The 16,622-nt window shown below is 46.9% G+C and overlaps 1 protein-coding gene, 1 long non-coding RNA gene and 1 pseudogene across 11 annotated transcripts in view; 1 reads left to right on the top strand and 2 right to left on the bottom strand.

Annotated features, from left to right (window-relative positions):
• Positions 1-16,622, bottom strand: part of LOC118382070 (cytoplasmic protein NCK1-like) — a 99,000-nt gene that overhangs the window by 13,995 nt on the left and 68,383 nt on the right. For all 3 annotated transcript variants that reach the window (XM_052498585.1, XM_052498589.1, XM_052498595.1), the window contains one exon: positions 14-777. In XM_052498585.1, the coding sequence (XP_052354545.1) occupies positions 14-777 (764 nt within the window). The remainder of the gene's footprint in view (positions 1-13; positions 778-16,622) is intronic.
• Positions 7,294-8,500, top strand: LOC118382071 (stimulated by retinoic acid gene 8 protein homolog; annotated as a pseudogene).
• LOC127916514 (uncharacterized) lies at positions 12,874-15,129 on the bottom strand. Of its 8 annotated transcripts, none has more exons than XR_008095102.1 (4): positions 15,028-15,129; positions 14,147-14,272; positions 13,344-13,770; positions 12,874-13,281 (listed from the first exon to the last, which is right to left on the bottom strand). It is a non-coding gene; the product is annotated as an uncharacterized LOC127916514 (long non-coding RNA). The 8 variants fall into 8 exon arrangements; XR_008095098.1 differs by having other exon boundaries at positions 13,344-13,833; positions 14,650-15,127; XR_008095095.1 differs by having other exon boundaries at positions 14,650-15,127.

Raw genomic sequence — 16,622 nt, 5'->3', positions numbered from 1 at the left:
AGTCAGGACTCACCGATGACTCCGAGTCTCTGATGAGGAAGTCTCCTTCCACTCCTCTCTGGTTGAGAGCCACCTCTGCCTGATGACGCGTCACCTTGCCATAGTACCATGGCTTCCCAGCAAACCGCCCCACCGTGGCCGGAGAGATGTAGTCACAGTCGGGCGTGGGCGGCCCCGCGGGGCCCGGTGAGGCATTCTGGGTAGTAGAGTCCTGCTGGGGAGGCAGCACATTGACGTAGTTCTTAGGCACTAGTCCCAGCTGTCCATCTGCTTTACGGCACTTCCACCACTCAGGGTCGTTGTCTGGTTTCTCTACCACCTCCATCACCTCTCCTTTCTCAAAGTTCAGCTCCTCGTCGTTCCCCGAGCTGAAAGGGTACAGCGCCTGCACCGTGTGGAGTCTCCGGTTCCCGTTAGACACACTGTGAACCACTGCTGCTAGCTTCTCAGTCAGTGACCCTATTGGGTCCCCCAAACTGTCGCCCCCTCCTCCCCCCGCTGTCCCGTCTGCGTCCTCCGTCACGTAGTTGGAAGGGAACCATCCGGAACACCCCTGGTACCCCCCACGCCACCAGCCATCGCTACACTTCTCCATGACGATGACGCGTGTACCCTTAACCAATGAGAGCTCGTCCTCACGCTCGGCGGTGTAGCTGAACTTGACGAGCGCCGGCAGGTTGAGGTCGTAAAGCCGCTCGCCATTGTCGGAGCACGTGTCGGCGTCGGCGTTCGAGGCCGTGTCGCGCATCCCCGTTTTCCGCTTCACCTTCCCGATGCCTGTTGGGAAACACCAGGAGAGGTTGTCATAGTTACTGAGAGGGTATTCAGACAGTTATATTATGGTCTGTTAGGACAGGGAGCGATGCACCATGAGATCTTGTAAAAAAGGGTGAAACTTGCGCGTGTGATCATAGCTAATATAATAATATATGCCATTTAAGAAGACCCTTTTATCCAAAGCCACTTGGGGTGGCCCAAGCGGGAAACAAACCCACAATCCTGCCGTTGTAAACACTCTACCAAGTGAGCCACACATGAACACAGTAGTAAATACATACTACCATCATCACCAGCAATGGAGGAAAAACTACCCAGTTGTCATACTTGAGTATGTCATACTTGAGTAAACGTAAAAATAACTTAATAGAAAACGACTGAAGTAAAAGTGAAAGTCACCCAGTAAAAAAATACTTGAATAAAAGTCCAAAAGTATTTGGTTTTAAATATACGGAAGTGTCAAAAATAAATGTAATTGCCCAAATATACTTAAGAATCAAAAGTGAAAGTTGATTGATTTCAAATTTCATATATTTTTTTTCAGTCTAAGACTTGAGTGGCTGGAGTCTGACATTTTCTAGTGCCTTCCTTTGACCGGCCGTACTAGACTCCTAGACAAAAAGCTACCCTCTATAAGGCCGTACTAGACTCCTAGACAGAAAGCTACCCTCTATAAGGCCGTACTAGACTCCTAGACAAAAAGCTACCCTCTATAAGGCCGTACTAGACTCCTAGACAAAAAGCTACCCTCTATAAGGCCGTACTAGACTCCTAGACAGAAAGCTAGCCTCTATAAGGCCGTACTAGACAGAAAGCTACCCTCTATAAGGCCGTACTAGACAGAAAGCTACCCTCTATAAGGCCGTACTAGACAGAAAGCTACCCCCTATAAGGCCGTACTAGACTCCTAGACAAAAAGCTACCCTCTATAAGGCCGTACTAGACAGAAAGCTACCCTCTATAAGGCCGTACTAGACAGAAAGCTACCCTCTATAAGGCCGTACTAGACTCCTAGACAAAAAGCTACCAGTCTTTAAACTGATAACCAGTCTTTAAGGAGACCACATGGAGAAGCTGATGGACAAAGCAAATACTAATTGACTGTATGTAAACTTCTGACTCACTGGGAATGTGATGAAAGAAATAAAAAGCTGAAATAAAATCACTCTCTCTACTATTATTATGACATTTCACATTCTTAAAATAAAGTGGTGATCCTAACTGACAGGGAATATTTCCTAGGATTAAATGTCAGTAATGGTGAAGAACTGAGTTGAAATGTATTTGGATAAGGTGTGTGTAAACTTACAACTTCAAGAGGAGACAGTAGTGTTATCACACTGAACATCAAGGGAATACATTTTTTTCCCTCCACTATTCAAAACAACCACTTTGCATTAAAATAGCATGAGGCCCGAGACTGATCACTTTGTTTGCCTGGCTGGCATCCCCCACCATCCCACCTACCCGCCCGCCCGCACCCCCGCTAATATCAGCTAGTTATGGTGGTCGGTATCCTCTGGAGTGATAGGAGGATGACACTGGACTAAGATAAGAGGTGGTATTTCTAAGGCATCTGGTGTGTCTGTCGTGATGTCAACGTGTCTGAGCTTGTCAGGGCTGTGCTGTATTGTTCCAGTCCTAATACTCATGTATAAGCCTGGTTGTGTAAAACGCCTGTCCTGACGTGATCTAAAATGATATTCATTCATCAAAGTACTCTAAGCAACAATAACACCAATGTATGGGACCGACAAGTCTGGTTCATCCTTGGGAGCAATTTACAAACGCCTGAAGGTACCACGTTCATCTGTACAAACAATAGTACGCAAGAATAAACACCATGAGACCACCCAACCGTCATAAAATGTCCTCTGGTCTGATGAAACAAAAATATAACTGTTTGGCCATAATGACCATCATTATGTTTAGAGGAAAAAGGGGGAGGCTTGCAAGCCGGAGAACACCATCCCAACCGTGAAGCACGGGGGTGGCAGCATCATGTTGTGGGGGTGCTTGGCTGCAGGAGGGACTGGTGCACTTCACAAAATAGATGGCATCATGAGGGAAAATAGGTGGATATATTGAAGCAACATCTCAAGACATCAGTCAGGAAGTTAAAGCTTGGTCGCAAATGGGTCTTCCAAATGGACAATGACTCCAAGCATACTTCCAAAGTTGTGGCTAAATGGCTTAAGGACAACAAAGTCAAGGTATTGGAGTGGCCATCACAAAGCCCTGACCTCAATCACATAGAACATTTGTGGGCAGAACTGAAGAAAAAAAAAACGTTTGCGAGCAAGGAGGCCTACAAACTTGACTCAGTTACACCAGCTCTGTCTGGAGGAATGGGCCAAAATTCACCCAACTTATTGTGGGAGGCTTGTGGAAGGCTTTGTGAAACGTTTGACCCAAGTTAAACAATTTAAAGGCAATGCTACCAAATACTAATTGAGTGTATGTAAACTTCTGACCCACTGGGAATGTGATGAAAGAAATAAAAGCTGAAATAAATCACTACTATTATTCTGACATTTCACATTCTTAAAATAAAGTGGTGATCCTAACTGACCTAAAACAGGGAATCTTTACTAGGATTAAATGTCAGGAATTGTGAAAAACAAAGTTTAAATGTATTTGGCTAAGGTGTTTGTAATCGTCCGACTTCAACTGTAATATTATAAAAAAATGTGTTTTCTCCACAGTTCTGAAACATCAGTGCGCTGTTGAATTGGCGTCTGTTCCTAGACCGTGTTGCTATGTGCATAATAGCAGAAGTAACCAGCATATTGGTGTTGAGAACAATGTGGCCGAGGCAGCAGCAGAGGGAGGAGATGAGGAAACAGCCTTATTGTCTAAGAAAAGTGAGGCGAGAGGAAACACTGAGCGGTGGTCATTGAGGAAGGAAGCCAAAGCCTCCTCTTGTCCCTCCTCTTCCCCTTCCTCTAATGGTCAATAAGTGCTAGAAATACATTTGACAGAGATTACAGCTGTGAGTCTTTTTGGGAACATCTCCAAGAGATTTCCACACGTGGATTGTGAAACATTTGCTCATTATTCTTGCTCTGTCTGGTTTGTTGTTTATATTTTCTGGAAAGCCATTTGCAATACTGTAACTCTGCCACTCAGGAACATTCACGGTTTTCTTGGTAAGATACTCCAGTATATATTTGGCCTTGTGTTGTAGGTTAATGTTCTGCTGAAAAGTGAATTTGTCTCCCAGTGTCTGTTGGAAAGCAGACAACCAGGTTTTCCTCTAGGATATTGCCTGTGCTTAGCTCTACTTGTTTCCTTTTATCCTGAAAAACTCACCATGCCTTGCTGAAGACAAGTATACCTATGACATGATACAGCCACCACAATGCTTGAAAATATGGAAAGCCGTGCTCAGTGATGTGTTAGATTTGCACCACTGTAATTTAGGTTAGTATTACGGAGTAGCTACAACGTTGTTATTACATTCTCGGTTCTCTCCTATCACAGCCATTAAAACGGTATTCAAATCACCATTAGTTTCATGGTGAAATCCCTGAGCAGTTTCCTTCCTCTCTGGCAACTGAGTTAGGAAGGATTCGTGTATCTTCTTAGTTTCTGGGTGTATTGACACACCATCCAAAGCCTAATTAAAAACTCAAAAAGGTATATTCAGTGTCAGCTTTTTAAAAATAAATATTTGACCCATCTACCAATCGATACCCAGAAATATGACTTTCCTCAATTGGATCCTTTGTTTGTACCCCACAAAACATTTCCACGTATCCCAGACTGCTCCTCGGCTGCGACTCAGGAGGCATGACATCCACCGCTTCCAAGTATATTACTCGCTACTGTTCAGTCCATGGACGATAAAGTCGACGAGATCAGGGCGAGGAAAAATACATAACTATATATAAATACAACTAAATAAAAAATGATACTTAATATCCCAACAGTTAAGCCTTCAACAGCATAGTATTCTCCAAGCTCATCATTAAGCTCGGGGCCCTGGGTCTGAACCCCTCCCTGTGCAACTGGGTCCTGGACTTCCTGACGGGCCGGCCCCCAGGTGGTGAGGGTAGGTAACACCACCTCTACACTTCACTGATCCTTAACACTGGGGCCCCACAAGGGTGCATGCTCAGCCCCCTCCTGGACTCCCTGTTCACCCATGACTGCGTGACCACGCACGTCTCCAACTCAATCATCAAGTTTACAGACGACAACAGTGGCCTGCTTCAAGTTCCCCATCGTACACGTCACTGCCTTTTCAACCTCAGGAGGCTTTAGAAATACGGCTTGGCCCCTAAGTTCCTCAAACTTTTACAGACGCACCATTGAGAGCATCCTGTTGGGCTGTATCACCGCCTGGTAGGGCAACTGCACCGTCCACAACCACAGGGCTCTCCAGAAGGTGGTCGGTCTGCCCAACGCATCACCGGGGCCAAACTACCTGCCCTCCAGGACACCTACAGCACCCGGTGTCACAGGAAGGACAAGAAGATCATCAAGGACCTCAGACACCCAAGCCGTGTCCTGTTCACCCCGCTACCATTCAGAAGGCCAAGTCAGTACAGGTGCATCAAAGGTGGGACCGAGAGACTGAAAAACACATTGTCTCAAGGTAATCAGACTTTAAATAGTCCCACTAGCCAGCCTCCACCCAGTAGCCTGCCCTGAACTTTAGTCACTGTTACTACCCGGTACTCTACCCTGAACCTTAGTTACTGTTACTACCCTGCTACCCGGTAGTCTACCCTGAACCTTAGTTACTGTTACTACCCGGTACTCTAACCTGAACCTTAGTTACTGTTGAACTATGTACATAGACATCGAACACTGGTCACTTTAATAATGTTTACATACTGTTTTACCCACTTCATACGTATATAGTGTATTCTAGTCAAGGCTATCCTATTCAACTATTGCTGTACATACAGGGCATTCGTAAAATATTTATACCTCTAGACTTTTTCCACATTTTGTTATGTTAGAGCCGTATTATAAAATGGATTACATTTTGTTTTAAAATCCTCAATCTACACACAATACCCCATAAAGACAAAGAGAAAACAGGTTCAGAATTATTTTTAACAAACTTATTTTTAAAAAAACACCTTGTTTACTTAAGTATTCAGACCCTTCGCTATGAGACTTGAAATTGAGCTCAGGTGCATCCTGTTTCCATTGATCATTCTTGAGATGTTTCTACAACTTGATTAGAGTCCACCTGTGGAAAATTCAATTGATTGGACATGATTTGGAAAGGTACACACCTGTCTATACAAGGTCCCACAGTTGACAGTGCATGTCAGAGCAAAAACCAAACCGTGAGGTCGAAGGAATTGTTCGTAGAGCTCTGAGACAGGATTGTGTCGAGGCACAGATCTGGGGAAGGGCAGCAAAACATTTCTGCAGCATTGAAAGTCCAAGAACACAGTGGGTTCCATAATTCTTAAACTGAAAATGTTTGAAACCGCCAAGAATCTTCCTCGAGCTGGCCGCCCGGCCAAACTGAGCAATCGAGGAGAAGGGCCTTGGTCAGGAGGTGACCAAGAACCCGATGGTCAGTCTGACAGAGCTCTAGAGTTCCTCTGTGGAGATGGGAGAACCTTCCAGAAGGACAACCATCCCTACAGCACTCCACCAATCAGGCCTTTATGGTAGAGTGACCAGACATAAGCCTCTCCTCAGTAAAAGGCACATGACAGCCCTGTTGGAGTTTGCCAAAAGACATCTGAATGACTCTCAGACCATGACAAACAAGAAAAATAGCAAACATTTCTAAAAAACGTTTTTCGCTTTGTCATTGGGGTATTGTGAGTAGATTGACGAGGAAACAAATTAATGTAATCCATTTTTGAATATATCAACTTGTCTAAGGGTTAGTCCATAGAGACTTCTCCTAGGGTTATGTCTAAGGGTTAGTCCATAGAGAGACTTCTCCTAGGGTTATGTCTAAGGGTTAGCCCATAGAGAGACTTCTCCTAGGGTTATGTCTAAGGGTTAGCCCATAGAGAGACTTCTCCTAGGGTTATGTCTAAGGGTTAGCCCATAGAGAGACTTCTCCTAGGGTTATGTCTAAGGGTTAGTCCATAGAGAGACTTCTCCTAGGGTTATGTCTAAGGGTTAGTCCATAGAGAGACTTCTCCTAGGGTTATGTCTAAGGGTTAGTCCATAGAGAGACTTCTCCTGACTCACAACTCACTTTTGCAGCCAGACACGTGTGTTGTGACTGAGGACATCATTTTTTGTGTCATTTAGAGGAAAAAAATAAATTTTTAGCGTTTGAGACACTTTTCAGAAGTTGCTAAAAGTTCCAAATATATTTTTTTAAAGTAGCTACATTTTGTTGCTAGGTGCAGTTTATATGTTTGTTGTTGTTGCTAAATCTAGAAACCAAATTGCTACGTTGGCATCATTGATCTCAATACTTTACGGTTGTAAAACCCCATTACCGAGGTTCATGTAGCTACATCCTGTTTTAACAGAAAACGTTGACAGTTTGTTAACATACATTTATAAAAGATTTCAAAAAGGATGTCCAGACGAGGTTGTATCGGTCCGACCGGGCTCCGGAGGAAACGCGACATGGAGCAGCACCAGAAGGAGAGAAAACGGGCTCTGCAGGCCCGACACCGGGCCAACCTGGCCACCCTGTTCGAGACACTCAACACCGTGGTCTGTCCCACATCCAAAAAGATGCTAAGTGGAAGACATTGGACTAAGGATTTCTCAAAGAGCAGGATGTGGATGCTACTGAAAGGGATATTCTTCGGTAATGACGACGGGCCGTTGCCTCTTGGATGAAGTGAGGTCAGAGTACCGGAGGCTGCAGTCACACAGCAGCTCCCTGCGCTCCAGAAGACCTGGTGGCCACAGACGTCATGACGGACCTGACTGAGACCAGTGAGGAAGACTCTGCGGAGGAGACTCTGGATGACTCCGCCCCCTCTCAGACCTCCATCAACTCTCTAACCAACATCCTGGAGTTTAAAGGGTACTTGTTGTTCTACAGACAGACACTGGAGAAGTTGGTTTGTAGCGGTGTGCTGAGCCCGGGACAGACTGGTCTGGCTGTAGTAACTGAAGCCATCTCAGGCCTGAGGGATAGCTTCTCTCCAGAGCGCCGGGCAGCCTACCAGACCTGTCCCCCCAAAACAGAGCACCCTGGGCTGGGAAGGGCCGGCAGAGACACCCTCTAATCCTGTCCCAGACACCCACCTCACGCTCCAGCCCTCCACTCAGGCAAACAGCCAGGGAGCCTCATCTCCTTCTAGCTATGAAGAGGACCTGCTTCAGGTTGCCTATGATGTGGTGAAGAAAGAGATGGACTCCACTTCAGACCACAGTCCTGTCCTGGCCTCTCCTCAGTGTGGGGAGAAGCTCCGGGAGATCTATAAGGACATCATGCGTTTCGTCAAGACTCAGATGGTGGAAAAAAACAGAACATAACCAGGACGTGTGTCTGTCTGCTATGAGGGACCGTGAGGAGATCTTTCTCCAATGCTCCGAGTCCTTTGACAGTGAGGACATGTGAATCACAGGAGGCTGCTGACGGGAGGATGGCTCATAGAAATGTCCGGAAACAAAGCAAACGGAATGACATCAAACACCCGGAAACCATGGAAACCATGTGTGATATATTTAATACCGTTCCACCGATTCAGCTCCAGTCATTACCCACAAGCCTGTTCACCAACTTCCTGTTTCTGGGACCAATCAGAATGTGTTTGATATATTTAATACCGTTCCACCGATTCAGCTCCAGTCATTACCCACAAGCCTGTTCACCAACTTCCTGTTTCTGGGACCAATCAGAATGTGTTTGATATATTTAATACCGTTCCACCGATTCAGCTCCAGTCATTACCCACAAGCCTGTTCACCAACTTCCTGTTTCTGGGACCAATCAGAATGTGTTTGATATATTTAATACCGTTCCACCGATTCAGCTCCAGTCATTACCCACAAGCCTGTTCACCTCAATTAACCTGTTCACCAACTTCCTGTTTCTGGGACCAATCAGAATGTGTTTGATATATTTAATACCGTTCCACCGATTCAGCTCCAGTCATTACCCACAAGCCTGTTCACCTCAATTAACCTGTTCACCAACTTCCTGTTTCTGGGACCAATCAGAATGTGTTTGACATATTTAATACCGTTCCACTGATTCAGCTCCAGTCATTACCCACAAGCCTGTTCACCTCAATTAACCTGTTCACCAACTTCCTGTTTCTGGGACCAATCAGAATGTGTTTGATATATTTAATACCGTTCCACTGATTCAGCTCCAGTCATTACCCACAAGCCTGTTCACCTCAATTAACCTGTTCACCAACTTCCTGTTTCTGGGACCAATCAGAATGTGTTTGATATATTTAATACCGTTCCACTGATTCAGCTCCAGCCATTACCCACAAGCCTGTTCACCAACTTCCTGTCATGTGAATTAGTTGAACCAGTGTTTGTTCCTGGTGACATGAAAGACACATTGTGTTGCTTTGTTATGGACTTGATAAATGATCACGTTCTGGGATTTGTTTTTATAAATGTTCAGCTTTTCCACCCGTTTAGTGTTACAGACATGTTTTATAATCTGACATTCATGTTTTTATGTGATGTTTTATAATCTGGTTCAAATCATTCATCAGTTTGTATTTGATGATCATTGTTCAGCCTTTTTAATCCATTAAGAATCAGCATTTTGTCCAGCCAGTCTTTCTCTGTGTATTAAACCTCAGCCTCAGAGAGGGATGGTGGCCTCACAGTGTCCAGCCAGTCTTTCTCTGTGTATTAAACCTCAGCCTCAGAGAGGGATGGTGGCCTCACAGTGTCCAGCCAGTCTTTCTCTGTGTATTAAACCTCAGCCTCAGAGAGGGATGGTGGCCTCACAGTGTCCAGCCAGTCTTTCTCTGTGTATTAAACCTCAGCCTCAGAGAGGGATGGTGGCCTCACAGTGTCCAGCCAGTCTTTCTCTGTGTATTAAACCTCAGCCTCAGAGAGGGATGGTGGCCTCACAGTGTCCAGCCAGTCTTTCTCTGTGTATTAAACCTCAGCCTCAGAGAGGGATGGTGGCCTCACAGTGTCCAGCCAGTCTTTCTCTGTGTATTAAACCTCAGCCTCAGAGAGGGATGGTGGCCTCACAGTGTCCAGCCAGTCTTTCTCTGTGTATTAAACCTCAGCCTCAGAGAGGGATGGTGGCCTCACAGTGTCCAGCCAGTCTTTCTCTGTGTATTAAACCTCAGCCTCAGAGAGGGATGGTGGCCTCACAGTGTCCAGCCAGTCTTTCTCTGTGTATTAAACCTCAGCCTCAGAGAGGGATGGTGGCCTCACAGTGTCCAGCCAGTCTTTCTCTGTGTATTAAACCTCAGCCTCAGAGAGGGATGGTGGCCTCACAGTGTCCAGCCAGTCTTTCTCTGTGTATTAAACCTCAGCCTCAGAGAGGGATGGTGGCCTCACAGTGTCCAGCCAGTCTTTCTCTGTGTATTAAACCTCAGCCTCAGAGAGGGATGGTGGCCTCACAGTGTCCAGCCAGTCTTTCTCTGTGTATTAAACCTCAGCCTCAGAGAGGGATGGTGGCCTCACAGTGTCCAGCCAGTCTTTCTCTGTGTATTAAACCTCAGCCTCAGAGAGGGATGGTGGCCTCACAGTGTCCAGCCAGTCTTTCTCTGTGTATTAAACCTCAGCCTCAGAGGTTTAATGAGGGAGGGGAGGGGAAGAGGGAATGAGGGAGGGGAGGGGAAGAGGGAATGAGGGAGGGGAGGGAGAGAGGGAATGAGGGAGGGAGAGAGAGAGGGAATGAGGGAGGGGAGGGAGAGAGGGAATGAGGGAGGGGAGGGAGAGAGGGAATGAGGGAGGGGAGGGAGAGAGGGAATGAGGGAGGGGAGGGAGAGGGGGAATGAGGGAGGGGAGGGAGAGGGAATGAGGGAGGGGAGGGAGAGAGGGAATAAGGGAGGGGAGGGAGAGAGGGAATGAGGGAGGAGAGGGAGAGAGGGAATGAGGGAGGGGAGGGAGAGAGGGAATGAGGGAGGGAGAGAGGGAATGGGGGAGGGAGGGAGAGAGGGAATGAGGGAGGGGAGGGAGAGAGGGAATGAGGGAGGGGAGGGAGAGAGGGAATGAGGGAGGGGAGGGAGAGAGGGAATGAGGGAGGGGAGGGAGAGAGGGAATGAGGGAGGGGAGGGAGTGAGGGAATGAGGGAGGGGAGGGAGAGAGGGAATGAGGGAGGGGAGGGAGAGAGGGAATGAGGGAGGGGAGGGAGAGAGGGAATGAGGGAGGGAGGGAGAGAGGGAATGAGAGAGGGAATGAGGGAGGGGAGGGAATGAGAGAGGGAATGAGGGAGGGGAGGGAATGAGAGAGGGAATGAGGGAGGGGAGGGAGAGAGGGAATGAGGGAGGGGAGGGGAGGGAGAGAAGGAATGGGGGAGGGGAGGGAGAGAGGGAATGAGACTCTGCGGAGGAGACTCTGGATGACTCCGCCCCCTCTCAGACCTCCATCAACTCTCTAACCAACATCCTGGAGTTTGAAGGGTACTTGTTGTTCTACAGACAGACACTGGAGAAGTTGGTTTGTAGCGGTGTGCTGAGCCCGGGACAGACTGGTCTGGCTGTAGTAACTGAAGCCATCTCAGGCCTGAGGGATAGCTTCTCTCCAGAGCGCCGGGCAGCCTACCAGACCTGTCCCCCAAACAGAGCACCCTGGGCTGGGAAGGGCCGGCAGAGACACCCTCTAATCCTGTCCCAGACACCCACCTCACGCTCCAGCCCTCCACTCAGGCAAACAGCCAGGGAGCCTCATCTCCTTCTAGCTATGAAGAGGACCTGCTTCAGGTTGCCTATGATGTGGTGAAGAAAGAGATGGACTCCACTTCAGACCACAGTCCTGTCCTGGCCTCTCCTCAGTGTGGGGAGAAGCTCCGGGAGATCTATAGGACATCATGCGTTTCGTCAAGACTCAGATGGTGGAAAAAAACAGAACATAACCAGGACATGTGTCTGTCTGCTATGAGGGACCGTGAGGAGATCTTTCTCCAATGCTCCGAGTCCTTTGACAGTGAGGACATGTGAATCACAGGAGGCTGCTGACGGGAGGATGGCTCATAGAAATGTCCGGAAACAAAGCAAACGGAATGACATCAAACACCCGGAAACCATGGAAACCATGTGTGATATATTTAATACCGTTCCACCGATTCAGCTCCAGTCATTACCCACAAGCCTGTTCACCAACTTCCTGTTTCTGGGACCAATCAGAATGTGTTTGATATATTTAATACCGTTCCACCGATTCAGCTCCAGTCATTACCCACAAGCCTGTTCACCAACTTCCTGTTTCTGGGACCAATCAGAATGTGTTTGATATATTTAATACCGTTCCACCGATTCAGCTCCAGTCATTACCCACAAGCCTGTTCACCTCAATTAACCTGTTCACCAACTTCCTGTTTCTGGGACCAATCAGAATGTGTTTGATATATTTAATACCGTTCCACCGATTCAGCTCCAGTCATTACCCACAAGCCTGTTCACCTCAATTAACCTGTTCACCAACTTCCTGTTTCTGGGACCAATCAGAATGTGTTTGACATATTTAATACCGTTCCACTGATTCAGCTCCAGTCATTACCCACAAGCCTGTTCACCTCAATTAACCTGTTCACCAACTTCCTGTTTCTGGGACCAATCAGAATGTGTTTGATATATTTAATACCGTTCCACCGATTCAGCTCCAGTCATTACCCACAAGCCTGTTCACCAACTTCCTGTTTCTGGGACCAATCAGAATGTGTTTGATATATTTAATACCGTTCCACTGATTCAGCTCCAGTCATTACCCACAAGCCTGTTCTCCTCAATTAACCTGTTCACCAACTTCCTGTCATGTGAACAGCTATTAGTTGAACCAGTGTTTGTTCCTGGTGACATGAAAGACACATTGTGTTGCTTTGTAATGGACTTGATAAATGATCACGTTTTGGGATTTGTTTTTTTATAAATGTTCAGCTTTTCCACCCGTTTAGTGTTACAGACATGTTTTATAATCTGGTTCAAATCATTCATCAGTTTGTATTTGATGATCATTGTTCAGCCTTTTTAATCCATTAAGAATCAGCATTTTGTCCAGCCAGTCTTTCTCTGTGTATTAAACCTCAGCCTCAGAGAGGGATGGTGGCCTCACAGTGTCCAGCCAGTCTTTCTCTGTGTATTAAACCTCAGCCTCAGAGAGGGATGGTGGCCTCACAGTGTCCAGCCAGTCTTTCTCTGTGTATTAAACCTCAGCCTCAGAGAGGGATGGTGGCCTCACAGTGTCCAGCCAGTCTTTCTCTGTGTATTAAACCTCAGCCTCAGAGAGGGATGGTGGTCTCACAGTGTCCAGCCAGTCTTTCTCTGTGTATTAAACCTCAGCCTCAGAGAGGGATGGTGGCCTCACAGTGTCCAGCCAGTCTTTCTCTGTGTATTAAACCTCAGCCTCAGAGAGGGATGGTGGCCTCACAGTGTCCAGCCAGTCTTTCTCTGTGTATTAAACCTCAGCCTCAGAGAGGGATGGTGGCCTCACAGTGTCCAGCCAGTCTTGTCTGTGTATTAAACCTCAGCCTCAGAGAGGGATGGTGGCCTCACAGTGTCCAGCCAGTCTTTCTCTGTGTATTAAACCTCAGCCTCAGAGAGGGATGGTGGCCTCACAGTGTCCAGCCAGTCTTTCTCTGTGTATTAAACCTCAGCCTGGCCTCACAGTGTCCAGCCAGTCTTTCTCTGTGTATTAAACCTCAGCCTCAGAGAGGGATGGTGGCCTCACAGTGTCCAGCCAGTCTTTCTCTGTGTATTAAACCTCAGCCTCAGAGAGGGATGGTGGCCTCACAGTGTCCAGCCAGTCTTTCTCTGTGTATTAAACCTCAGCCTCAGAGAGGGATGGTGGCCTCACAGTGTCCAGCCAGTCTTTCTCTGTGTATTAAACCTCAGCCTCAGAGAGGGATGGTGGTCTCACAGTGTCCAGCCAGTCTTTCTCTGTGTATTAAACCTCAGCCTCAGAGAGGGATGGTGGCCTCACAGTGTCCAGCCAGTCTTTCTCTGTGTATTAAACCTCAGCCTCAGAGAGGGATGGTGGCCTCACAGTGTCCAGCCAGTCTTTCTCTGTGTATTAAACCTCAGCCTCAGAGAGGGATGGTGGCCTCAGTGTCCAGCCAGTCTTTCTCTGTGTATTAAACCTCAGCCTCAGAGAGGGATGGTGGCCTCACAGTGTCCAGCCAGTCTTTCTCTGTGTATTAAACCTCAGCCTCAGAGAGGGATGGTGGCCTCACAGTGTCCAGCCAGTCTTTCTCTGTGTATTAAACCTCAGCCTCAGAGAGGGATGGTGGCCTCACAGTGTCCAGCCAGTCTTTCTCTGTGTATTAAACCTCAGCCTCAGAGAGGGATGGTGGTCTCACAGTGTCCAGCCAGTCTTTCTCTGTGTATTAAACCTCAGCCTCAGAGAGGGATGGTGGCCTCACAGTGTCCAGCCAGTCTTTCTCTGTGTATTAAACCTCAGCCTCAGAGAGGGATGGTGGCCTCACAGTGTCCAGCCAGTCTTCTCTGTGTATTAAACCTCAGCCTCAGAGAGGGATGGTGGCCTCACAGTGTCCAGCCAGTCTTTCTCTGTGTATTAAACCTCAGCCTCAGAGAGGGATGGTGGCCTCACAGTGTCCAGCCAGTCTTTCTCTGTGTATTAAACCTCAGCCTCAGAGAGGGATGGTGGCCTCACAGTGTCCAGCCAGTCTTTCTCTGTGTATTAAACCTCAGCCTCAGAGAGAGATGGTGGCCTCACAGTGTCCAGCCAGTCTTTCTCTGTGTATTAAACCTCAGCCTCAGAGAGGGATGGTGGCCTCACAGTGTCCAGCCAGTCTTTCTCTGTGTATTAAACCTCAGCCTCAGAGAGGGATGGTGGCCTCACAGTGTCCAGCCAGTCTTTCTCTGTGTATTAAACCTCAGCCTCAGAGAGGGATGGTGGCCTCACAGTGTCCAGCCAGTCTTTCTCTGTGTATTAAACCTCAGCCTCAGAGAGGGATGGTGGCCTCACAGTGTCCAGCCAGTCTTTCTCTGTGTATTAAACCTCAGCCTCAGAGAGGGATGGTGGCCTCACAGTGTCCAGCCAGTCTTTCTCTGTGTATTAAACCTCAGCCTCAGAGAGGGATGGTGGCCTCACAGTGTCCAGCCAGTCTTTCTCTGTGTATTAAACCTCAGCCTCAGAGAGGGATGGTGGCCTCACAGTGTCCAGCCAGTCTTTCTCTGTGTATTAAACCTCAGCCTCAGAGAGGGATGGTGGCCTCACAGTGTCCAGCCAGTCTTTCTCTGTGTATTAAACCTCAGCCTCAGAGAGGGATGGTGGCCTCACAGTGTCCAGCAGAGGTTCCCAAACCAAGGGTCGCGACCCCATGTGGGGACGCCTGATATGAAAATGAGGTTGCGGAAGAATTTCCCAAAATCTAAAAAATAAATATATACATATACACATACACTTCTCCTATATCAACTTGTCTAAGGGTTATCCCATAGAGAGACTTCTCCTAGGGTTATATCAACTTGTCTAAGGGTTATCCTATAGAGAGACTTCTCCTAGGGTTATATCAACTTGTCTAAGGGTTATCCTATAGAGAGACTTCTCCTAGGGTTATATCAACTTGTCTAAGGGTTATCCTATAGAGAGACTTCTCCTAGGGTTATATCAACTTGTCTACGGGTTATCCCATAGAGAGACTTCTCCTAGGGTTATATCAACTTGTCTAAGGGTTATCCTATAGAGAGACTTCTCCTAGGGTTATATCAACTTGTCTAAGGGTTATCCTATAGAGAGACTTCTCCTAGGGTTATATCAACTTGTCTAAGGGTTATCCTATAGAGAGACTTCTCCTAGGGTTATATCAACTTGTCTAAGGGTTATCCCAGAGAGACTTCTCCTAGGGTTATATCAACTTGTCTAAGGGTTATCCTATAGAGAGACTTCTCCTAGGGTTATATCAACTTGTCTAAGGGTTATCCTATAGAGAGACTTCTCCTAGGGTTATATCAACTTGTCTAAGGGTTATCCCAGAGAGACTTCTCCTAGGGTTATATCAACTTGTCTAAGGGTTATCCTATAGAGAGACTTCTCCTAGGGTTATATCAACTTGTCTAAGGGTTATCCCAGAGAGACTTCTCCTAGGGTTATATCAACTTGTCTAAGGGTTATCCTATAGAGAGACTTCTCCTAGGGTTATATCAACTTGTCTAAGGGTTATCCCAGAGAGACTTCTCCTAGGGTTATATCAACTTGTCTAAGGGTTATCCTATAGAGAGACTTCTCCTAGGGTTATATCAACTTGTCTAAGGGTTATCCCAGAGAGACTTCTCCTAGGGTTATATCAACTTGTCTAAGGGTTATCCTATAGAGAGACTTCTCCTAGGGTTATATCAACTTGTCTAAGGGTTATCCTATAGAGAGACTTCTCCTAGGGTTATATCAACTTGTCTAAGGGTTATCCTATAGAGAGACTTCTCCTAGGGTTATATCAACTTGTCTAAGGGTTATCCTATAGAGAGACTTCTCCTAGGGTTATATCAACTTGTCTAAGGGTTATCCCAGAGAGACTTCTCCTAGGGTTATATCAACTTGTCTAAGGGTTATCCTATAGAGAGACTTCTCCTAGGGTTATATCAACTTGTCTAAGGGTTATCCTATAGAGAGACTGTCCTAGGGTTATATCAACTTGTCTAAGGGTTATCCTATAGAGAGACTTCTCCTAGGGTTATATCAACTTGTCTAAGGGTTATCCCAGAGAGACTTCTCCTATCTGGGTTATATCAACTTGTCTAAGGGTTATCCTATAGAGAGACTTCTCCTAGGGTTATATCAACTTG

Source organism: Oncorhynchus keta, chromosome 4 (genome assembly GCF_023373465.1).
Source record: "Oncorhynchus keta strain PuntledgeMale-10-30-2019 chromosome 4, Oket_V2, whole genome shotgun sequence".
NCBI classification, from domain to species: Eukaryota; Metazoa; Chordata; class Actinopteri; order Salmoniformes; family Salmonidae; genus Oncorhynchus; species Oncorhynchus keta.
This window is presented reverse-complemented; position numbering and strand designations above follow the sequence as displayed.